The sequence below is a fragment of the Magallana gigas genome, chromosome 5 (assembly GCF_963853765.1).
Source record: "Magallana gigas chromosome 5, xbMagGiga1.1, whole genome shotgun sequence".
Classification (NCBI taxonomy): domain Eukaryota; kingdom Metazoa; phylum Mollusca; class Bivalvia; order Ostreida; family Ostreidae; genus Magallana; species Magallana gigas.
Genome location: NC_088857.1, coordinates 52,845,000 through 52,870,760, shown reverse-complemented (window position 1 = coordinate 52,870,760; position 25,761 = coordinate 52,845,000). Strand labels below are relative to the sequence as shown.

The following is a 25,761-nucleotide window of genomic DNA, read 5'->3' as shown; positions in this document are numbered from 1 at the left end:
GGACATTGCATAAATTTCATTTATAATATTCCTTATATAAAACACTAAAACAATAATATAAAATCATCTGCTAGTGGTCATTAACAAAAGTATCTTATGCTTACCATTCAGATACAACATCCTTTTTGTACATTTTATATATTCACTCTAATTAAAACAATTTTTGTTATTTTATAAAATATTCTTCACCTCTACATAAACGGGTTTTGTACATAATTTCATTAGCTGGGTAGAAGATAATCACTTTATTAATAATATTTTGCGCTACACACATAAAAAGCAATTTATAATCAAACTCTAATAATTATAAACACGCCTAGCCTAGCACAATGTATAAGTTCATGGTTATTTCATTTCCAGTCTTCTCAGTATTCCTGGAGGAAGAGAATAAACAGTATAAAAGTTTCTGTGTCATTGTCATTCAATTGATAAGAAAGCCTATTACAGCATTAAAAAAACATCGTTTCATTGTTTTAACAGAAATACTCACACGGGTCATGTCGGGGCCGACATTTGGTCTTTTGATAGCGAACTGTATTATCAAAGAAAAGAAAAGAAAATAATCACAAACGAGTGAAAAATAATGCCAGAATCGTCACAATTGCAGAATATTTGTTTCATTGTTTACCCATCAAATTCTTTTGATCTTTTTGGAAAGCGCTTTCCTAATAAACTTCCAATACCAAATTATCAATGTTATATGACGTATTTTTAAGCATCAATTTTCCAAAAATTGAAATATAAATTAACTATTTGGCTCACGATGGCTACTTGTAATAAAAGAAATAGACCACATGGCAGTGATTAAGGTTGACTGAAGTGTAGTACCTGGTCATCAACCTGGTATCTCCTTTCTCTGTGAGAGTCCTCGGAATAGTTGGGATTAATACACCCTACGAAGTAAAACCAACAGTCACCAAAATTAGATCCATGAATATTAAAAGAAAACCCTAAACCATATTGACAACCGTAACAACTATTTCAAACATTGGTAGAAACAGTAAGGAACTACGGAGAGGACCAATAACCACACTTTGCTAAGACTGAACAATTTGTAAATTATTGAGGTGAAAATAAAAAGAATTATCTGACGATGTCCTGGCTTTCATTCTTAATCAATACAACATTGTTATAATGATTAATACACATAATATACATTAAAATATTCATACTTATATAATTGTTAAATCACTCATGCTACTTGTAAGGTGCATGTTCTCCTCTTGTTATCTCTCTTGAATTATGTCAATGAAAAACCAAATTGAATATTATCAGACTAACTTTATTAAAGTTAGATTATGTCCTTACATGTATGTCATTGAACCGGTTATCCTAGAATTTCTTATCATGTCGGTTTACAGGCTATCATGGAAGTTCGTACCTGTATCAGTTAACCGATTACTATACAAGTTCTTATTCATGCCAATTTTCCGGTTATCATACAAGTTCCTCCCCTTGTAAGTGTACCAGTTATCATATAAGTTTTTTTTAGACATTTCAATGTACCTGTTATATACAAATTCTCACCTATGTTAGCGTACCGGCTACAACAAAACTTCTTACTTATGTCGGCGTGTACCGGTCATCGTAAAGTTTTTACCAATGTCGATCTACTTATTAGCACACAAGATCTTACGTACGCTAGGAATAATAAATTATGCAGAAATGGACATCAGATGACCCTTGTGCTACATGTAATTAATGTTAGTGTACCGGCCATTACACAACTTCTTACCCAAGTCAGTGTACCTGCCATCATACAAAGACCGCGAGTCTATGAAGTCATATTCACTTGAAGGCGAGTGTTTGGGTCGTGGAATCTTCCCTGCAAGCGTCACAGGGATAGTTTCGCTGTAACAAGTATTGATCACGATAAAATACCTGACAATGTATTGGCACATACAAAATATACAATGACGTGCTAGTTTTTAAGCACGTTTTATTTTGTCAGCAACTGTTATCGCAACATACTTTAAAGAACTATCACCAATGATTTCCCAAAAGTATTATTTCATTTCTTGACATTTAATGATCCTCAGGTTAGATATCTTAAACTTAACATACAATGAGTGTGTTATTTCCTATTTTACAAAATTCTTTCTTGTTCTTATATCATTTCATATTTTTCTGCATTATAGGAAACTGTTGAATCTCTATTCAAGCATTGACAATACGACTATTTGTTATTAACCAATGGTACATTGTATGTTACTAACTCGTGGCCAGATTTTTCTTTCAGTTTCCGAGCCTTCCTCTGGTACCGCTTCCACAGAATGATAATCACAATTGCCGCTATCAGAACGGGAACGCCTACTCCAACCGAGATTGTGATGATAGCGAGATCTGAACGAGAACGGCATTTCTTGAGACTTAGCAAAAACCATTGTCAGAGAAACGAATATTCTAAAATGCCTCTGTTTCTGTATGTATGAATTTTGGTGAAAAAAGAACAAGTAATCCGTTTACCTGAGAAGTCATTTAATCTGTAAAAAAAAGAATAGGAACTTAAAAAACTCTTAACATAATCAACGCCCCCTTATCATAATGTGTAAAACCTACATTTTTATGAGAAACATAAACATTTTCTTTTGAAAGACACCATTGCTTTTATGCAACAAAATGATGCATTTTATGTTAACAAGAGGAGTCAAATTTGATCGCATTAAACGTACAAAATGTCCAAAGAGATGATGAACGATACATAATCATAATGAATGCAAAACAAAGACTGTATAGATGAGAAAATGTTTACATTTCATATAGCTACAGAAACACAACAAATTAAGAAAACAACATAAATACTTACACACACTCTGCTTTATTTAAGGAGTCGTCACAATGGTACCCAGAAGGACATTCGTAAAACGCTTTCAGCAAATAGCAAGGCGACGTAGGGGTTGTAAAAGCTACAATGGAAGCAAGTTTAAACGCACAGCTCATAAGCATGATGGAACAAAATGGAATTTCAAACATTAATTTGTTATTTTAAAATAATAACTGTAGGGCAAAATTTAGATTGCTCACTCATTGTTGTTGATCCATTATTATCCTTCATGGTAACTCCGATGATACGAGTTTCTTGCTTCAATATATTAAACGTGTGTTCACCTTTAAGAATTTTCGACATACTGCTTGCCACGCCAGCTTCGAACTTATTTTTGTTCAATTGTGTTTTTGTTCCAATGATTTCATAGTCCGCCCAGAGACTTCCTAACCTATCAACGTAATATCAATAATGAATGGTTGTTTTTCAAACGACATGGTATCTCAACTCTTTCACATCAAACTAGCACTCAACTTTTTTTCAACAGTTATTGGATTCACAAGTTTAGCTTTTTTAAAAAGCTTACCCTCTTGAGAGCAAACTCTTTAACAGCAATTAGTTATAAAAGAAAATGTTATTCCCTTTTTTATATAAATACGCCCTTTCTCTATATGCCAGGGCGCGTGGAATTTTTTTTATATGTGTTCTTTAAGCGTGCGACTAAAATTAAGAGTAGCCTAGGCGTAAAATGCCAAGTTATTTCTAAAATTATAATAAATAGCTATTTTATCTTAAATACATTCCTTGATCTTTCCGTTAAGCTCGGATATGTTTTCGAGCTTGGCGGAAAGGCCCAAGAAGATACGATTGCTACAAAACGGTACAATTGGTAGCATTGATACACAAAGAAAGAAGAAAATAATTTCAATATATTATAGAATATTGCTTTCAAGTAGTTGTACTAATGAATAAAAGCATGAATTTCATTAATGAAAATTTTAATTGTGTTTTCGTTTCCCCACTTTTTAAGTTTTGAAATCTACGAAAACTGTGTCATACGTAAAAAGATAACCAGAAAAGTATCTTCCTTGCTCCCAATAATATTTCAACTATAATGAAATAAATGTAAATTTTCACATCATGTATTTTCTACCAATCACAAAGAAGAGAGAGGACCGGCATACCTCATTGCTGAAAGTCATTTTTTCATAAAGATATGACCCTCTTTAAACATTTTTGTCCCGTCGTAGGTAATGTTTCTCAAGTCAAATATATTATTAATGGGAAAAATGAAAATTTGGCGTTGTCTAATGTTGTCAACCATTGCTGTTCTTCATCATTCAAACTTTGAATTACGATATTTTCTTGATATAATAGTAATGTTTACCTAAAAGTCCGATGCGAGTACTAGTATTTATATTTGTCTTGTGAATAAAACAAACATATATCCACTCAAAGTCTGGTATTAATAAACTGTTGAACACAAGAATGATTATGTATGCGATAGTGTTACACGCCTTGTGTAGACAATTTACACAGTGAAGTGATGACAAACAAATGAAAAATATTTCTAGTTTCGTAAATCTACATACTCGGTGATAGGACGTATTTTCCTTAATTGAACAGTTTTGTCCGATTTTAGAAAATCAGCTTTTTATTTAGACTAAGTGAAGAAATATTAAGCAGATTGCGTATGTGAGATTGTTTGTCAAGATGTTTTTAAAATAAATTTTATTTACTTGTCTTTATGACTTTTTCACGAAATAGTTGAAGATGTCTAGGAATACAATCTAATAAAAGTTATAATTCCTGAAATCGGTAAATCTGTGTGTCAGATATTTCTTATCAGATACGAAGAAGAAAAGCGAACAATACTGTACTCTTGGTTTGTGACTACATTTCATCAATAAAAAATGAAAAAAATTTAACTAGTCTGATACGTTGATTTTGATTTGTTCCATTTTTATGGAGTTCTTTAACATTTAGAAAATTTGCATTTCAGCTAATCTTTATCTGTTGTTACGGATACTGCACTAAGCTAATTGCTCAAAAGTATGATTTACAAATATGAGGAAAAAAATCTCAGTGGCACAACCTTTTCTTAATAAATTGTGCTTGTTCCAGTGAAGAAAACTCAGTTTTTATTAGAATTAAACTGTGTATATTACAGAGCTTAAATAACGGTTTGAGACTAATTTTAAGGACAATAGGCCTATATGATATTGTATTAAAATGGCATACTTAATTACTTAATACGTATAATGCGTGTTGATACGTATACTAGTATGTTTATTTTGTACAGATAATGTCATTTGTGATTTTCAATTCAATGATAATGAATAAATGCATTAGAAAAAGCTTTGACATTTCAATATTAAAAACTTATCTTATTTCTAGCTTATTTCAAAATTACACATTGAGGCTCTAAATAAGTCATTGCATATTAAAGTTTCAGGCATTCATTACTTGTTTACAGCTTTTCTCTGAGTCTCAATAGTTAAACGTCAAGAAAACTGATAACTTGTTCTATTCTATTGACATTTGAAGTCATACTACTTCCAACGAGGTCATACACAAAGGCGATCAGATGAAAAAATATAGAACATGTCATTTCTTCTACCTGACATAAACTATTCTTATATACATGGATCACTTTTTAAAAATCTCGATGAATTTGAAGTGATAATTAATTATTACTTAATATATAAACATGTTAAGTTATTTAACTTCATTGCTTTTCTTGTTATTTTAATTTTTGTTGTATATATTTCTAATTTATGTGGAATTTCAAACTTCAAAAGTATAATTATTTGAAGAATACGCTTAATCATGCTTAACCATGCGTGTTTGGCAGACAGACAATATAGGCAAATGTTTTTGTTTCATATCAATAAAATCAACTAACAAAAACAAAAGTCTTATAAAATATTCAAAATTGATATATTATCTGTGAATATTTACAAATTATTTTAGTTTGTATATTTTTGGTTATATTTCAGTCATTTATCTTTGATCTTTTATTTTCTTGAATGTTGACCATAGACATTTCTACGAACGAGTGATATGAAATTGACTTGATATTATGTCTTTCAAAAAGGACAAAATTGCCGTGAGGTAGGGTGGTACATTAAAATCTAAATTTTGATAGTATTGTCACTACACTATTATACCGTCTACCAAGGAGGCGGAAACGACCCCCCCCCCCCGACTGCCTCTACCGACACATCAACTGCATTTACCTTATTGACAATACGACGAGAGTTGAAAATCCTGGAACAGTGTCCCGGTGGAATTTCATCAGCTATTTTTGTAACGAAAATTGTCTTCAGAACATGTGTTTATTGATATATGAATTTTATCAACAAAGCCAACACGCCTCGATTTATTCAATTTACAATATAGTTGCATTCATTATAACATTCATTTTATACATGCAGGAACCAAAAGATTCCTTTCGTTGAATATGAAATTATAAACTGCTGTGTTGGTTTTATAGTACCACGAAGTTACGCAGCAAAGCAAGAAAAAAATAATTAAACCATGTTAACCTGAAAATTATTATGCTAGCAAATATGTGAAAAATATATTGTATAAAGTCTGATTTTGATAAAATACTCAATTTTTACCGTCTCTTCGATCTGTTTTCGCCATTCCTCACTATGTTTCACGAAGTCCTCTCTACTAGCATTTATGTCAAATCTTACTTCCGCTTTTACTTTGACCTGTGATGTATCTTAAGAAAATATAATTGAAAATATTTTTATGATATATTTAAAAATGGTGGTTCATGAAAATATTTTGTTATTTCACTCCTTTACTTACTGATATGAATTGTTGGCTTGGGACCTGTTAACAACAATATGAATGACTCATTTTATAACTCGCATATTTCTATCCAAATTAAATCAAAACTGACCTATATGCAGTTTTATTTAAAGGTGCTGAAAGAAGTACATACGAATACAGCTTGTGAGATTGTTTCCTCCATAAAGACATTGGCAGTTAGATGAGCCCGGGTTGTTGACACAGACCTGATGTAGACTTCTGTTACACGTTCTGGTTCCCTCCTTACACTCGTCCACGTCCTGTGAACAGGTATTACCGGTCCATCCTGTCTGACAGTGACAATTTCCAGTGACAGCGTCACATTTCTCACTCTTTGTTTTTTCACATTTACAGTCCTCTGAACATTCTGTGCCATAAGTGAACGGAGAACAGACTGAAAAAATACATTTGATGCTGTAATCACACATTGAAATAGAAAATTTTTTAAGAAATGTAAAGAATCGTATCGTTGGGGCTTTGGTACGCTTCATACGACATAATGTCTTTTGACCATAATTAATTAAGGATCAAAGATTATTACTAGGCTCGTATTGAAAATACTTTGGTTAGAGACTGATATTACTATCAATACCATTGAGATTGGTCCTTACTCAGCAGTTGATTGGTTAAAAGTGATATTTTTCTATTGAAATTATGAACAGATTTTAAGGTTCTTGTCAGAAACCAGAACTTTCAAAACTTTAAGTTTTGTAATTGTTTTTATCCTTCCATACGTAGTGTTAGGTTTTTGTTCTGAAAATTAAAGTTACATTTATCATAATACCGAGGTATCTTTGCAATTGGATGGTTAACATGCTTATTTTCTCTTCGGAATTTTACATTTATTTATGCTGCACTTAGAAAGCTAAATTATAATCTTCGTAAAAAGAAATAGTAATAGTTGAATATCACTGCGTCTTTGTGGTAAAACGAGAATTATCATCCAAACCTTCACACGTTCCAGAACTGTTTTTGAACCCTGGAACACAATCACACCGGAAGGACCCTGGTGTGTTGAAGCAGATCTCGTGGTCCCCTGTACACGGACTGCTGTCACACTCGTTGATGTCGTCATCACACGTCTCTCCCCTCCAGCCGGGGTAACAGACACACCCCTTGATGTTGTCACACTCCTTGGATCCTCGCCCACATCTACACCGTGTCTTACAGTTTTCTCCATGAAACCCCGGGTTACATACTGAAAGTTACCATTCAAACAATAATCAATTAAATCAATCATTTCTTTATGATATTGTAGACGTATGAATGTACAAAAGGAATATATGTGACGCCTGCATACTTACAACATGCTGTCTTTCTAATAAAAAAGTACCTTTTTTACACTTTCTTCCACAATATAAATAAGATAAGCAATGAATCATTTATTGATATCGTCGAATATTCCCTATGCTTGATCTAAAACCTAAAACAAGCTGCCAAATATGTAATTCATTACAAACAAGTATTTGCATTTAAAATATCTCTGTTATATCTCCTTTTTAATTTCAGTAGAATCATGCTGACGTGGATGCATAATAATGTTTGTAGTTCCAATGTTCGAGATGAGGATGGCATTTAAATGTCTTAAATCTAAATAAAGTATTAGAAAGAAAACATTTCTGGGTACAAGTCTTTTTGACACTGGGAAATTATAGGTTATCCTGCACCGCTCACAACACGTCACATTTTAAAATATTTAAACCATTACTACTTACTATTACAGTTTGCAAGATCCTTCCCACCATAAAGACATTCACAGTGAGATGAACCCTCGTCGTCGACACAGACCTGATGTAGACTTGTGTTACACGTTCTGATTCCCTCCTTACACTCGTCTACATCATGTGAACAGGTATCACCGGTCCATCCTGTCTTACAGTGACAACTCCCGATAACAGCATCACATGTGTCACTGTTGTTCTTTTCACATTTACATTCTTCAAAACATTGCTCGCCATAGGTAAACGGAGGACATACTACAAAATACGCTTGACGTCAATATCACACTTATTTATAAATCTACAAAAGGTGTACTCATAATCTTGAGATAAAAAAAGTGTTTCAACTATAATGATGGTCACAACTAGATTCGAACTGAGGACACTTTAATTAAAAACCAATGCGTTACCGTTTAATATGAAAAGTTTAGATATAAGATGGTTCCAGTTGGAGATCGCAGTAGTAACTCATGCTTTAGAGCGATATAAAATGTGTCAAATTGATACACAACCTGTACAGTTGTAGCCGTCTCCGTGCGTTCCTATATGACAGCTACACCTGAAGCTCCCGTCTGTATCAGTACATGTGGCGTTCAGGGAACAGTTGTGGGTGTTTTCGTGACATTCGTCAAGATCTTGTAAAATATTTAGATTTAAAATATGAATAAAGTAACTTATTTTAAACCCAAACAACAATTGCTGAAAGAAACCAGAGAGTATCTGCATGTGCAACATCTTTCTTTCCGTTTGAAATACCCACTATTTATTAGTATGCACATGCAAATAAATTATATGCTTGCAGTTCTACATTGAAATGTATATATGTGTAATTTCCGTTAGTAGTTGTAGCTGGTGGCATGTGTGTGGCTCTTGGCACTCATTTATATCTAGAAAAAATTTTTAAAAAAACATAGGTAATCACAGATTACAAAGCTCACCGATACGAGGCATTACCTTTATGACACAGCCTTTATCATATTATATGAAAATAATAGCTAATGATTTGGCATATTTATGGATATTGTAGTGTGGTTTGACACAATGTTGTATTTCATATGTTAGAAAATTGTTTGATAATCATATGTTCATTTCATACACTATTGTAAGATACAATGTTTATCAATACACAAAAATAAAATACGATACTGCAGTATTGCATCTAATGATACTATACAATATTGCGTCATATAATATATGATATGATATAATATAATACTGTAATATATAATGATGCAATGTAATATTGTAACATATGATATGACATTGTATCAATATATACCATTATATCAAATAATATGATACAGCATTGTATCATGTTATACATTATTGCATTTCGTTACATAACTCAATATCATAACATAATATATCTATATAATAGTGTTGTGTTGTGCATGTAGTATGCCTAAATAGTAGTCAGGGTTTGATAAATGGTGCACACTATTGTTATTATCATGCCGATTGTTGTATATACTGACGTGCTTTGCTATAAATAGCTGTGGCGTTTGAATGTAGTCTTGTCCATAAAAATAATCACCGGAAAAGCTAGCCTTTGTTTTTTCAAATTAATCAAGTTGTTGTAGAATAAGAAATTAACAAAGTTTATGTTCTTTTCAGGAAATGAGATACAAAATTTTTAGCAGATGAAATCTCAATGAATTTTATTCTTGTACATTCTTTATCAAGCGTCATTAAAAAAGCATTTTTGTGATTCTCGTGTAGAATTTCTTTGAAAAATCTTTCATCGATCTCTTCAAAAATTTATCAAAACTTTAACTTATAAAATTACCGTCAATAATGAGGTGTTTTTGGAAAGATTAATAATTTCAATTGCTTGATATCAATCGTATGTTTCTATGTTTTATATATATAAATACCTTCATATACATCACCGGCATATGAAGCGTAATGGTAACGCGTTCGACTTCAAGACGTAATGATTTTAGTGTCAGGAATTCGAATCCCGCAGTCCGCGCTTATAAGATTTTCGTTGAAAACATTTCCCGTGCTCTATTTCGGCAGCGTACAGTTACGCTATATAAACCCTTTGTATACAATGCAAAAATAGAGTATTGAATATTTAGCGACAAACTGACAGGAGGCATAATAATATACAATTTAGTATCATATAATATTAATTGTTAGACCATAATTAATCACCAAATTGTCTACGGAATTTTTCAGTTTTTTCCCCGATTACGACAAAGAGCACACGGCGGGTGTGACCTGTCAGCAGAGGATGCTCACTCCTCCTAGGCACCTGATCCTACCTCTATCTATTTGAAGGTCCGTGCTGCTCTGCTTTGAATTTGTATTTCGTTTTATGGATTTTTGAGATGGTTGACAGTTTGTGATTGTCATTTTTTCATAATGCAATATCATACTATACAATACTCCAAAATAATAATATACAATATCATATTATACAATATCAAACATATTATTTATTACAATCTCATATGATACAATTTCATGTGATTTAATAGTCAATCATATTATACAAAATCATATAAAATATCATATCATATATATGATACAATATAATTTTTAATATATTAAAGTTTGATATCATAGGATACAATATCATATATAATAAAACACAATATAATATGATTACAAAAACATAAAATGCATATCATATTATATAATATCGTATCATATGATACAATATTTTATCTATTAATATTATATAATACAATATTATTTCCCCATATATACAAAATATTTGATAAAATTAGGTGTCAAATGTTTTGTTTACAATATAATATAATACAATATATTATTGTATTACATAATACAACAGGGTATCATATCATACAATACTATATCATATGAATCATGTTATATCATTTGACGACAAACATATCTATCAAGCAAGTTTGAGTGGTACATGAAGGAGGTTTGTTTTCCAGCATACTTGATAATTGAAATCAAGCTCTGTATCTGAAGCTACCTCTGCATTTATATAATAATAAAATCAACTATGCAAGTTTAAAATAGTACTATTATCTATCACATGTGACCTGTTCCTAAAAAATCTAAACCTTCTCCGGCATCCAAAACCTATGGCTCTGAGCATCCAAGCTCATGGAGTGCACCAGAATCACAAGATGCATAATCTATTTAAATTTGATTAAGATTGAACCAATAACAAGTAGGATTTCTTTATCAAACCTGCTCTAAAAACAGCTTTAAATGCAAATCCTATGGCCCAGAATTAGCATCCAGGCCTGTCAAGTGCATGAGTAACATAAGAAGCGCAATCCTTGCAAGTTTGGTGAAGTTCGACCAGTAGTAACTTAAAAATAACTGTCAAAGGGCATCTGCTCCAAAAACTTTAACCTGTTCTAAAAAACTTAACCTCCTGCAGCATCTGAAATTCATGGCCCAGATTCAGAATCCAAGTCAATAAGTAGGTCATGATGCATCATCCATGAATGTTTGGTGAAGATAGGACAAGTAATAACTTAGATACAGGACCTGCAACAAAAACTTAAACCAAGTCCGGACGCCGACGCCAAGGGTATAGCATAAGCTCCCCCTGACTTCGTCTCGATGAGCTTAAAATCATATAAAACAAGATATCTGTGAGCCAATGCTCACTAGTGATACCCCCGTTCTGATGTGAATATGCAAAATAACCAAAGACGACATTTAACAGAAAGCTGGCATCCGATTGGTACAGAAATGTATCCCACAGTAAGGCATGCCTAAACAAACAGTGTGTTAAAATTTCAAGCAACTGCGATAAATAGCTGCTGAGAAATCTTTGACGATAATTTGTTTGAAAATGTTTGCTAAAAATAAACAAAGTCGTCATTCAACAGGAAGTTGACGTTTGATTGGTACAAAAATATATCCCACGATATGGCAAGCCTATACAAATACTGTGTAAAAATTTCAAGCATCTGCGATAAACAGTTGCTGAGAATTCTTTAACAATAATTTGTTAAAAAATTTTTGCTAAAAATAAACAAAGTCGTCATTTAACAAGAAGTTGACGTTTGATTGGTATAAAAATATATCCCACGATATGACATGCCTATACAAATATTGTGTAAAAATTTCAAGCATCTGTGATAAATAGTTGCTGAGAAAACTTGGACGAAAATGTGTTTTAAAATTTTGGTTAAAAAATAAGCAAAGTCGTCATTTAACAAGAAGTTGACGTCCAATTGGTACAAAAATATATCCCACGATATGGCATGCCTTAACAAACACTGTATAAAAATTTTAAGCATCTGCGATAAATTTTTGCCGAGATAAATGCGACAGAAACTTTTGTTATGGATGGACATACAGACAGACAGACACACAAGGGAAAAACAGTATACTCCCTCTCCTTCGGAACGGGGGTATAATTACATAACTATGTATGTTGTCTTCTGCTCCTGTCAAGTATACGTAACTTCTTATTATATTATATATCTTGTATTATCATACACACCTTCACACGTTCCGGAACTGTTTTTGAACCCTGGAACACAATTACACCGGAAGGACCCTGGTGTGTTGAGGCAGACCTCGTGTTCCCCTGTACACGGACTGCTGTTACACTCGTTGATGTCTTCCTCACACGTCTCTCCCCTCCACCCAGGGTTACAGACACACCCCTTTATGTTGTCACACTCCTTGGATCCTCGCCCACATCTACACTGTGTCTCACAGTTTTCTCCGTAGAACCCCGGGTTACATACTGAACGTTGCCATTTAAACAATAATCAGTTTCAATAACCATTTATTTAAGTTTTGATATTGTAGACTTATGAACGTATAAAAAGAATAAATGAGGCGCCTGCATATTTACAACATTCTGTTTCCCCTAATAAAGAAAAACTTATTTAATTAACACTTTCTTCCACAATATAAATAACACTGATTAACAAGGAATTATTTATTGATATTGTAGAATAATCACTATGATTTATCTAAAATCTAAAGTAAGTATTCAGTTATTTAAGCTGCCAATAATCTGAATTACAACCAACATGTATTTGTTTTTAAACTATCTCTGTAATATCTCTTTTTCATTTTCAGTTGAATCGATTTGACATGAAAGCATGTTGATATAATGGGTCGAGATGAGGTAGGGGTTTTAAATATTCAAAATTTTAATGAATGGGAAATTACAGGTTATCCTGCACCGCTTGCAACACGTCACATTTTAAAACATTTAAACCATTACTTACTGTTACAGTTTGCAAGATCCTTCCCACCATAATGACATTGGCAGTGAGATGAGCCCGGGTCGTTGACACAGACCTGATGTAGACTTGTATTACACGTTCTGATTCCCTCCTTACACTCGTCCACGTCCTGTGAACAGGTATCACCGGTCCATCCTGTCTTACATTGACAACTTCCGGTAACAGCATCACATCTGTCACTGTTGTTCTTTTTACATTTGCAGTGATCTAAACATTGCTCGCCATAGGTAAACGGAGGGCATGCTAAAAAAAACGCTTGACCTCAATATCACACTTATTCATATATCTACAAAAGGTTTGATTTCAATTGTTTAATTATCTTTCATTGTTTTACATAATCTCGATGTGACAAAAATATTTCGACCATACTGATGGTGTCAAAGAGACACGAACTGAAGACACTTTCATTAAAAACCAACGCGTTACCGTTTAAAATGAAAAATTTAGCTACTTGCTGGTTACAGTAGGATGTCCTAGTAGTAACTCACACTCTATCGCAATATCAAATGTGTCAAATTTATACACAACCTGTACAGTTAAAGCCGTCTCCGTGCGTCCCTATATGACAGCTACACTTGAAGCTCCCGTGTGTATCAGTACAGGTTGCGTTCAGGGAACAGTTGTGAGTGTTTTCGTGACATTCGTCGACATCTTAAAAAAATTTTAAATTTGCAAAATGAATACATTCACTTATTTAAAACCCAGACAACAGACTGAAAGAAACCAGAGAGTAATTGCATGCACATCATCTTTCTTTCCGGTTGAAATACCCAAAACAGTTTTTTGTTATTTTATCTTCGAATATTTATCAGTATGCACATGCAAAAGGATTATTTGCTTGCATTTCTACATTTTAACGTAATTTGTATCTAAATTAAATTGAATTGATGAGTACTTTTTTCGTATAACATATAAACGCATTAATCTAATCTTTCAAAAATTGCTTTCTTCATTTTTATATCATACAATTTATCGCTATGGATACAGCTCAACATATAAACGTTACATACTCTCGCAATCTCTCAGTGTCGTTGCGTTCAGCCGGTAACCGTCACTACAGGAACACTTGAAGCTTCCAGGCCAGTTGGAACATTTACTGCACCGAGCTTTAGCGCATTCATCAATATCAACACAGTCCTTGGAATTAATCAGTTCATACCCAGCCTTACACCCACACAAGTAACTGCCGTTTGTATTACTACATAGCTGGTGGCATATGTGTGGTTCTTGACACTCATCAATATCTAGATAAAAAGAAAAAAAGATAAATGAGATTAAAATTACATAATACTGTATGTCTTTGTCTTCTGAACCCGTCAGGTATAAGCATTATTTTCATTTCAGGATATATCTTATATCATTATACACACCGTCACATGTTCCGGAACTGTTTTTGAACCCTGGAACACAATTACACCGGAAGGACCCTGGTGTGTTGAAGCAAACCTCGTGTTCCCCTGTACACGGACTGCTGCCACACTCGTTGATGTCTTCCTCACACGTCTCCCCCCTCCAGCCGGGGTAACAGACACACCCATTGATGTTGTTACACTCCTTTGATCCTCGCCCACATCTACATGGTCTCTCACAGTTTTTTCCGTAAAATCCCGGCTTACATACTGAATGTTGCCATTTAAACAATAGTCAATTTAAACAGCCATTTATATTAATTTATTATCTTGACAAAAGATTGGGTACACTAATGATGACACAAGAGGGTTTACAGAAACTCCTTTTAATTTATAACTCACTCTCTCCCAATTAAAGAAAGGTTTACTTTTATGTTTTCTCCTTCACAAAGTTGTGTTGCAATGTAGTGCAATTTTGTAAAGCGTCAGCTATTAAATTATGTATCTCAAAATGAATATCGGACAAGTTTTACAATAATCAACATAGAATATTTGAATCAATTTAAGGACAAAATTAATACTGAATTTCAACTAATAAACGCTTGTTTTATATATATATATATATATATATATATATATATATATATATATATATATATATATATATATATATATATATATATATATATATATATATATATATATAAAACTTAAATAAATGAAAACACAAAGACTTGTACTCATATATCTACAAAAGGTTTGATTTCAATTGTTTAATTATCTTTCATTGTTTTACATAATCTCGATGTGACAAAAATATTTCGACCATACTGATGGTGTCAAAGAGACACGAACTGAAGACACTTTCATTAAAAACATTACGTTTTAGCATGCCCTCCGTTTACCTATGGCGAGCAATGTTTAGATCACTGCAAATGTAAAAAGAACAACAGTGACAGATGTGATGCTGTTACCGGAAGTTGTCAATGTAATACAAGTCTTTGTGTTTTCATTCATTTATTTAAGTTTTATATATATTTCACCGACCACTGAGGTTTTTCTTGGATTTATCTATATATATATATATATATATAAAAGCACAGACATTGCAATAACTCTTCAATTGACATATACCTGCCCATAGGGAATTTTAGAGATATACATAAAGCACAGAGAAATTGTAGCTCCACAAGGTGAATTTCTCTGTGCTTTAGATAGATAGATAGATAGATAGATAGATAGATAGATAGATAGAACTCAACACCTTTTCACCAACGTACACGTATATTCTTTGTAAAACTGGGTCTGTAGGACATTATTCATTTTTACGATAAAACATATTCTATCTTCACTCTCCTAACAAATATAATGTAACATTTTTGCATGTAATCAAATATTTTTTGTCATCACGAAGATGACGTAAGTGCTTAGTTGAAATGTATATTTGTTATTTTATACTTTTTCTCGTAAGAAATCATTAATTTATATGAACAGAATATATAGCAAAAGTCCAATGAAAATTTACCCGTATTTGTATAATCATTTCTGAGTTTATTCAGGGAGAGGTGATATTGTGGAAACAAATATAAACTAAAGCTCCTGTTAGCGTGAATGTATTGCGCAAGCGCAAGATTGTAAAATCCAAAAAATCCAGGTGATTTCCGGGATTTTTTGAGGAATTTTCGTTGATTAATAATTAGCAAAGCTTAACTGAGAAAAAATAAAAACAAATTGGTAATCTTCAAGTACCAAAGATGTTTAAAATATATAAAACAAAAGACAGTATTCTTCCGATTTCTCGGTTTTAAAAACTAAAATTCGAGTCTATTATTTTAATATAGTAGTATAAATACATAAAGCACAGAGAAATTGTAGCTCCATAAGGTGAATTTCTCTGTGCTTTAGATTGATAGATAGATAGATAGATAGATAGATAGATAGATAGATAGATAGATAGATAGATAGATAGATAGATTGTACCTCTACAACTCTTGCCGTCGTTTCCTAGTCGGTATCCAACAGCGCATGAACAAGTAAACGACCCATTCTCGTTGGTACAGTTGTGGTCACAAGTTGATGAAATAAGGCACTCATTTATGTCTATAAACATATTAAAACTAGAGGTACTGTGAGCAAGCTCACAATTGATACCCCCCGCTAAGATAAAAATCATAATACGTGTATTTTTGCATTTATAGAAAATATTGGATGAATCTATTTCACCGTCCATTTGCTATAAATAACAACTGCTCTATTTCTTAAAACTGTTAATGCTAATATGAGTAAACAAACCAATTTCTATCCTTTAATTCCATTTTTTAAAGTTAACTGTGGACATTTGCATCCTTACGTTAACAAACATGACTCGAATCAAACAAAATCCACATGTCAAGATTTAATATTTAAACATTTTAAATTATTGGTATACTGAGCGCGGCCTTTACCGACATTTTTTTCCACACATTTGTTTTTCAAGGCATAAGTTTTTGTTGGTGTATTAATGTAGATTCCTTATTTTTAGGCGAGTACTTAATACTGCGACTCAACGGTTTTGCATCAAACCACAAGAATATAAAATTGCGAACGCGAATATGGGAGAAAAAAAGGGAAAAAAGTGGCAACATGCCTATTTTCATTTGCTAAATGTCTGTTTAACAAAAATACCCAGATTTAAAAATGATGCGCTAGTTATTTCCAACGAGTCGATATCAAGTATACTGGAAAATGTAAAAGCAAAGTTGCTCTACATTGGAATTGATGTTTAAGCAGGAAATATTAAAATTTCAGAACGCTATCGCTTTGTTACTTCTTTTTGGTAAAATGATTATGAATTTAGGAGAACATTCAATACTTCTCCATTAGAAAGATAATGACCGGACACGAAAATTGCACTTTTCTGCCAGTGACCTTGCCCAAATGACCTTGGGTCAAGATCATGACCAACTCTTTGGTCATAAGCAATTTTTGTGTGAAGTAAGAACTTCCAATGTTTCTCCATAAGAAAGATATGGACCGGGCACGAATTTTGTATTTTTTCTGCCAGTGACCTTGACCTTGCACAAATGACCTTGGGTCAGGGTCATGACACACCCTTAGGTCATAAGCAATCTTTGTGTGAAGTAGGAACTTCCAATGTTTCTCCATAAGAAAGATATGGACCTGACACGATTGCACAGACAGATGGACAGACGGACGGACGGACAAGGTGATTCCCATATACTAGTCCCCCCCCCCCCCCTCAAACTTCGTTTGCGGGGGGTATAATAAATCAAATTATCGTCAGTTCAATATCGAGTTTACATGGGTACATGTAAAGTGCAAAACAAAAATAGAAAAGAAACGAAATCTACCGAAACGATACGAAATCCATCGAAACGAAACGAAATTTACCGAAACGAAACCTGTTGAAACGAAACTATCAGAATATTTTTGAAATCATGAAGGGTATACAAAAAAATATATATAATGTTTAAGGATTAATCTTTACTTCATATAAAATTTACTTAGTTCAAGCACTCGTTATTTAAAATTTGTCACGGATAAAGGCTCCCTTCTCTATTGACGTATTTTATTTATACGTTCATACTGTAAATCAGCTGCCAGCTGCAAATATGCTTGTTCGTACTATTTAACTTCAAAATACTTATTTCAAAATATGCGTAGTATTCTTTTTGATTATGTCTAACTCTTATTTTTATTCCTTAATCACCTAGATACAACAAATTTCTCAAAATTAATGTGTCACATGTAAAAGCTTTTATTATTTACGGATCGAAATAAATTTACTATACTGTTGTACTGCGAGTGTCTATAAACATAATTTGCGAATGAAACCCATATAACTGTACACATTGAGTTAAAAAAATAAAGCGTATTACTATTAATATACATGTCATTATGTTATCAATTATACAAAGCCCATTTATCATACTTTAGATCATTGTCGGGTCCAGCTTTTTGAGAGGTAGTTTTGAGAAGGCCCCCCTTCCTTTTTCAAGGCATATGTTTTTGTTGGTGTATTAATGTAGATTCCTTATATTTAGGTAAGTACTTATTAAATACTGCGATTCAACAGTTTTGCATTAAACCACAAGAATATAAAATCGCGAACGCGTATATGGGAGAAAAAAGGGGGGGGGGAAGTGGCAACATGCCTATTTTCATTTGCTAAATGTCTGTTTAACAAAAATACCCAGATTTTAAAATGATGCGCTAGTTATTTCTAACGAGTCGATATCAATTATACTGGAAAATGTAAAAGCAAAGTTGCTCTACATTGGAATTGATGTTTAAGCAGGAAATATTAAAATTCAAGAACGTTATCGCTTTGTTACTTCTTTTTTGGTAAAATGATGATGAATTTAGAAAAAGGATCAATAGCTATTTTTCCTTACATTGAAATTTAAATACTTACTAGTCAAGAGAGAGAGAGAGAGAGATAGAGAGAGAGAGAGAGAGAGATAAAATTATGCAATAAATCGGTCATCTGAAAGTCTTATTTACTGTTTATGAAAGCAGGCACGTAGCATCAGAGGGGTCGGGGGTGGCTTCTTCCCCCGCCCCAACTTTCTCTCGCAGCGACCATTTTTCTTACATTACATATTAAAAAGTAGCTGCAATAATGTTGCCCTCTCCCGATTTTTTTTTTTTGGGAGAGGGCTACAACTCCATAGGATCTTCGAAATCGTTATGGTGCAAGTGCGGGAGTGATTGACTCCCGCAATGATTTCGTCTCAGATCGTTTATATAAAATGACAATAACATTTGCATTTCTTTCCTGAACTCAAACGTTGTAGATGTCTATGGCATAAATCAATCCAATAATATCAAGTATAATCCATATATCGGTTATTTTTCGTGTATGTCAACAACGAAAGTTGAATTTGTCCGCCATGTTTACTGACCTTGACCGGTTTTATTTTGACACAGCCAATGAGAATTCAGGAGCGGATCTTGAACTGAATATAGGAATTCCCCTATTTTAAACATAATTAACGCGGTAAATATGAATTTTCCATTATTCTTTAGTGTACCATTTCTTTAAAGGATGTTTTAGTGATATACCGAGGTAAGATCGATTATTTACACTGACATTCACGTTATCAAGCCCATCAAAACTCCAAGCGTACATCCCATAAAATCACGCGAGAACTGTCATGGCTGCTGAAAAAGACGACTGGTAAACATGCTGATGTGTTTTATCTGGTTTTGATTTATATAAGGTTAAAGTAGTCCGAGTATCGCACTACGTCATAATACGGATTTTACAATATTGGTTCGACTTTTACAAAGCGTTTTTTATACCCGGTATTGATTTTGCTATACATCGCTGTTGTAAACAATGGCAATAATAAGCAATTAAAGTAGATCCAGTGTTCTGTGATGTCACACTTTTTTGTAAAACTTTGAATTCTTTATAAATTGTGCAAGATAGTTATATTTATTTTATGTGAATATAATCACATGGATGTAATTAGAATTATTGGTAGGTTCAAGATATTTTCGCACTTAATTTTATACTAAATTTCCAAATTTTTATATATCTTATCTATGCAAAGGGGAAATAACTCTTTTTCTGACTTTTCTCTCAGTTGTATGTTTAAATGCTATAATTTTTCTTATTCCAACGATTAATTTTAAAATATTTTTGTAATTTTAGTTTTCTGATAAAGTTGACATTAAAATTAAACAAGAAAAACAAATTTCTGCCTACAAGATTTTCCTTTTAACAAAAAAAAAAATACATTTTTCTAATGCTAAAATATGCTTTAGTTCATGTTTATCTGGCATCTCAAAAAGTGTGATGACATGTATATTTTTTCTAACAATTGATGACATTTGAGTCTATTAAGTAGAAATCAGTTCGGTTTTTCAACTTTCCTCAGAGAACTTTACGAGTATGGAGCTACCTTAAAAGGGTAATATATGTATTCTATGAGAGATAGAAATGATTAATGTTGAGAAACTCCATTCTGTTAAAGTAAAATGAAAAACGAAGTTTCTGATTAACCATGATCTCAGGTATGCTTAAATCTTCTTTGTTTTGATACCCCCCCCCCGAATTTTTCTTTTTCTTTTACTAAAACCGGTTTAAATTTAGAGACAGAAGCTATTTCGAATTTTATCAATCGTCAATTAATTAACGTTTAAATGATATCTAACATTGTTGACAGATCTAAGCAGAAAACTGTAGCAAAATGTGATTTTTACGGATTTTTTCGTCAGGGTCTACTTGGTTTAGAGCTTAAAGCGTAATCCGTCAACATATAATTCATTTTACCAAATCTTTTTTCTAAGATGTCAATCTATAGAATAAACACCATGAATTTAAGTTTGAGTCCATAAAATAGTAAAAAAATTACCAAACGCGATAATAGCACTGCATTTTTTGTATTCTATTTTGATACATCAGGTATATAAAGCGTACTTACTTACAAAAATTTGCGCAAAAATTTTGATGAGATATGGCTTAAATAAATATTTACACTCTATTTTGTATATTCAGTTCTAATTTTCCCAAAATTGGTGATTATTTTTAGGAAAAACGGACGTCTGGCAAATTTCATAATTGTCAATAATTTTCTCAAGGGGGTACACCCGTCTGAGAGGTGATAACAAATAAACTAGCATGTAAACATACATATTTTCTTTTGTATATGTATTGCTAGAATGTATATTTATCATTTCAAGCTAAGCTTTTAATGATTGAGCCCATTTAGTGCCGAGTATATAGGCGACCGTTATTTGAGTGTCATTTGTTGAGTTATATGCAAGTTACAAAGCTTGAAATTCTAAACTATGTAAACAAAGCGTTTGTTTACATTTTGAACGTTGAAGTAAAACTTTCAGTTTTAAACCGAAAACGAATGTGTTAAACGTTTCGATCTGCTTATCTATGCTTAAAATAAATCAAACGATAGACAAATAAGCTGGAAAAAGTTATTTTACTGCTATATTGAACCTATGTTAACAAAAACAAGGCACGAGCCTTGTTTACGTGACAAAGAATTGTAAGAATTGTATCTTGCTTATAACTTTACGAATGATTCTCAAATTTTATTTGATCATTAGAAATGCATTTTTAAAGCATTGTAAATAAAAAAATAGAATTTGACCAAAATCGTGACCATGCCCCTTTAATCACGTAAATTTTTCTTAATATGATCTATTACATTGTCTGGTGTCGGACAAACGCAGACCAGGAATCACCAGGAAAAAATCCGATTTTGTTCATACAAGTATACATACATACAAATGGATTATATTTACAAGAAAGTAATAATTTAAGTTAAATATATAGGCACATTGAAAAGTGTTGTTTTAAACTAAAATGAGCAATATCTATTTAAAAGGATAATCCATATTTACAAATGCGCACCTTTACATATCCACAATTATTTTTTCCCCTCGCTGCGTTTCAAAAGAGACTTGTTTCTTCTAAAATATACATTAGATTTATATATATTTCGGTTTCATTTTGCTCGATTTCGTTTTGTTTCGGTTCGTTTTGGTAGGTTTCGTTTTGATTTCTTTTCGTTTCTGTATATTTCGTTTCGTATCGGGATATTTCGTTTCCTTTCTATTTCGTTTCGCACTTTACAGGTACCCAATTTACACACAACAGAATCTTGGAATCCTACAATTAGAATGAAAAATGACAATAACAAACTGACAACCATCTAAAAATCCATATTGCGAAATACAAATTAAAAGCAGAGCAAACATGGACCTCTAAAAAGATAGAGGTGGGATCAGGTGCCTAGGAGAAGTAAGTATCCCCTGCCGACCGGTCGCACCCGCCGTGTGCTCATTGTCATGATCATGAACAAGAGGCCCATGGGCCACATATCGCTCACCTGAACAATAGTTCTTGTATCATTTTATTTCAAAAGAGGTTAGTATGTAATGAACTCTGAAAAAATGTAAAACTCTCATATAGTTCAAGATTTTGCCATACATTAAACAATACATAAAAAGGAGAAAAAATCATGGCATGTTTGTATACATAAATATTTTACACATTAATTGAGACTGAATTTTTAGCTCTAACGTAAAATTCCCATTTCACTGAAAAAAAATGAAAATATTCATTAAATATTTGAAAGATGATATTAGCCTCTGTTTTGTATTTCAATCATTAAAGATTCTTTATAGATTCAGTAAATAAAATATTGCAGGTGTGATGAGGACATTATACATGTTAGACTTTGCATTTTCGTCTTTTAGACTGAACTCAAAAAACATGGAAAGTCTATATATAGTTGATATTGTCTATCAATGATTCCTACTTTTCTTTCCATAATCTTTATTATCTTTTTTTTCTTTATCTTTCCCACCTTTATGTTTGTGAATCAAAACTTCCGTAAGAACTAACATCCACACCTTTTAGAGTTGTTTAAATTTATGATCTTTGATCCCAAACACTTGAATCCCGATATGTTACATGTATTAATTGATGTGGGGATCGAAATTCCAAAAATCAAAAAAAAAAAAAAATAGTCGATAAACATATTTCCAAATAATTAAACTATAATAAACTTATTATGGAATTTCTTTTTTTATTTTTGAATACTTCTTTTAATGAAAAATTATTTTGACAATTTAGAATCTACACTGTCTTAGAATAATTGCATAGTAATCTCACAAACTGTAGCATTGTAATTCTTGAGAAGAAGAGTTTAAAAACATTTTCCTATTATATAAGCATATGTTAAACTTTGAGCATCTTTTGGTGCCGTAGTATTAGTCCAGGGGGGGGGGGGTAAAACTTTTCACAATTTAGAATCTACACTATCTAAGGGTACTTGTATAGTAATCTCATTAATTGTAGCAGTGTAGTCCATGAGAATATATATTTAAAAATCCTTTTCCCTATATCTTTTTATGTTAATTTCATCTTTCAATAAATAAACTTTGAACCACTCTTGGGACCCCAGTATTAACCCGGGAATCACAAGTTTTACAACTTAGAATATTTACTATATGTACTATTTGGTGTAAATATTGGCATATCTGGTGCAGTGGTTCTTGACAAGAAGATTTTCTAAGACACCCAACCAATTTTCACAGTTTCGCAATTATCTCCCTTTTAAAAAGGGCTGTGCCCTTTATTTTAACACTTTAGAATCCCCTTCTCATAAGGATGCTTTGTACCAAGTTTGGTTAAATTTGGCCCATTGGTTCTAGAGAAGAAGTCAAAAATGTGAAAAGTTTAAAGACGGACGGACAGACGGACGACGGACAATAGGTGATCAGAAAAGTTCACTTGCAATTGAACCTGAAATGAGCTAAAAACGGAAGAAACCGGTCAGTCCGGAGTATAAATAATGTTTTAACTTAACAAATGTGGAAATCGTCAGTCAGCATGTGTCTTAATGAAATACTGTACTTGCTGACAAGGTCATTGTATCGACCATAGAACTTCCGTAAAGATGGTTTAATCGAGTTTCTTTATATCCTTGTTCCAACAGTGTTTTTGTTAGAAGCATGCCTCGTTTAAGAAACTGTTCGTATGTGGAGTATGTTCTTGCATAACGAATAAGCTGAGATATAAACCTCATCAACAGCAGATTTTACATACAATTCTGCTATGACCTTCACTTTTGACCTTAAAAATGGTTCAAGGTCACTACACACCCGTTATGCATAAGCTCTGTTTATTTGAAGAATGGTCCAAAAAGGGCTTTAAGTAGAAATAACATATGCTCTGAAAAAAAGGATTTTAAAATTGTCCGATTTTACCTTGATTTTTTTTACCTACAAAATGTATTCAAGGTCACTGCACACTCTATGACCATAGACACTATGTGGATGAAGTATGGGCTAGAATTGACCAGAGAAAAGAAATGCTCTGGACAAGGATTTTATTTATAATTCTGCTTTGACCTTCACTTAGAAACATGGTTCAAGATCACTGCACACCCTTTTACCAAAGGCACTCGCTGGGTGAAGTATAAGCCAGATTGGGCCAAGGGGAGAGAAGATATCCTCTGGACAAGTGATCTCGGACGGACAAACGGACGGACGGAATGACAGACAGACAGACTGATCACTATAGGGCGCCAGCAGAGCGGATCCCTAATAAGATTATATCAGATTTGAAGTTAATTTTCGTTTATTACAAAGGAATATATAGAACTGAGTAAAATTCCATAGAACATTTGATCTCTTTTAACGGACAATGAAAATAAACAAATTGTTAGAAATTGATACCTTCACAAGACCCGTCGCTTTGAACTTGGTAGCCACTCTCACAGAAACATATTCCTTCTTTCTCGTTGATCTTCCTACACCCATACGTACAGTTCAGGTTTGGATATATAGAGCAGGAGTCTTTGGCTAGTTAACAAGTCAGACATTTTCAATTACAAGAAAGAAGAATGAATATACAGTGGCGTGGAAGGGCCAGTTGAAAAAATAAATAAATCTTATTTTTCTCGGACGAATTAGGATTTGTTCGGACAAATAAGCTATTTGTTCGGAAGAATTACAACTTGTTCGGAATAATAAATTATTTGTTCGGACGAATAAGTTATAATTGTATATAAATACATCATTTTTGATGAGTAATTTATAAGGGCAATGATGTAGATGATGAAAGTGGAGAGGTTCTGTGATCGATCGATCGAGCAATCCCTTTCCTGGAATGTTGTTTTTCCTTCAAATGATAACACCTACATGTTATACATGTACTATTCACTGATATTTCAAGGGTGTTGGAACAGGGATGGCAGAGGCGGTTGCCGCCCCAATAATTTTGCCATAAAATGATCGAATTTAAAAGAAATTAAGAATTGAAATTTAAGGAGTTTTAACTTTATTGTTTACACAGTCAAACGTGGGGTGTATATGTACATGTTTCTGGCGTGTTTTGACAATGAACAGTGACATTAATTAGATAA

The 25,761-nt window shown here is 32.7% G+C and overlaps 1 protein-coding gene across 1 annotated transcript in view; it reads right to left on the bottom strand.

Annotated features, from left to right (window-relative positions):
* Positions 1-44: 44 nt before the first annotated feature.
* The window catches only part of LOC105320587 (uncharacterized), an 87,257-nt gene continuing 61,540 nt past the window's right edge, over positions 45-25,761 (bottom strand). Inside the window, exons 30-51 of the mRNA XM_066086388.1 lie at positions 25,073-25,198; positions 16,841-16,960; positions 14,882-15,130; positions 14,522-14,755; positions 14,040-14,162; positions 13,494-13,754; positions 12,752-13,000; positions 8,820-8,942; positions 8,305-8,565; positions 7,539-7,787; positions 6,723-6,983; positions 6,587-6,610; positions 6,391-6,497; positions 6,004-6,065; positions 3,025-3,215; positions 2,807-2,906; positions 2,467-2,483; positions 2,217-2,343; positions 1,736-1,851; positions 829-893; positions 491-532; positions 45-374 (exon numbers count right to left, since the gene is read on the bottom strand). Of these exons, the coding sequence (XP_065942460.1) occupies positions 366-374; positions 491-532; positions 829-893; positions 1,736-1,851; positions 2,217-2,343; positions 2,467-2,483; positions 2,807-2,906; positions 3,025-3,215; positions 6,004-6,065; positions 6,391-6,497; positions 6,587-6,610; positions 6,723-6,983; positions 7,539-7,787; positions 8,305-8,565; positions 8,820-8,942; positions 12,752-13,000; positions 13,494-13,754; positions 14,040-14,162; positions 14,522-14,755; positions 14,882-15,130; positions 16,841-16,960; positions 25,073-25,198 (3,116 nt within the window). The 3' untranslated portion in view covers positions 45-365. The remainder of the gene's footprint in view (positions 375-490; positions 533-828; positions 894-1,735; positions 1,852-2,216; positions 2,344-2,466; positions 2,484-2,806; positions 2,907-3,024; positions 3,216-6,003; positions 6,066-6,390; positions 6,498-6,586; positions 6,611-6,722; positions 6,984-7,538; positions 7,788-8,304; positions 8,566-8,819; positions 8,943-12,751; positions 13,001-13,493; positions 13,755-14,039; positions 14,163-14,521; positions 14,756-14,881; positions 15,131-16,840; positions 16,961-25,072; positions 25,199-25,761) is intronic.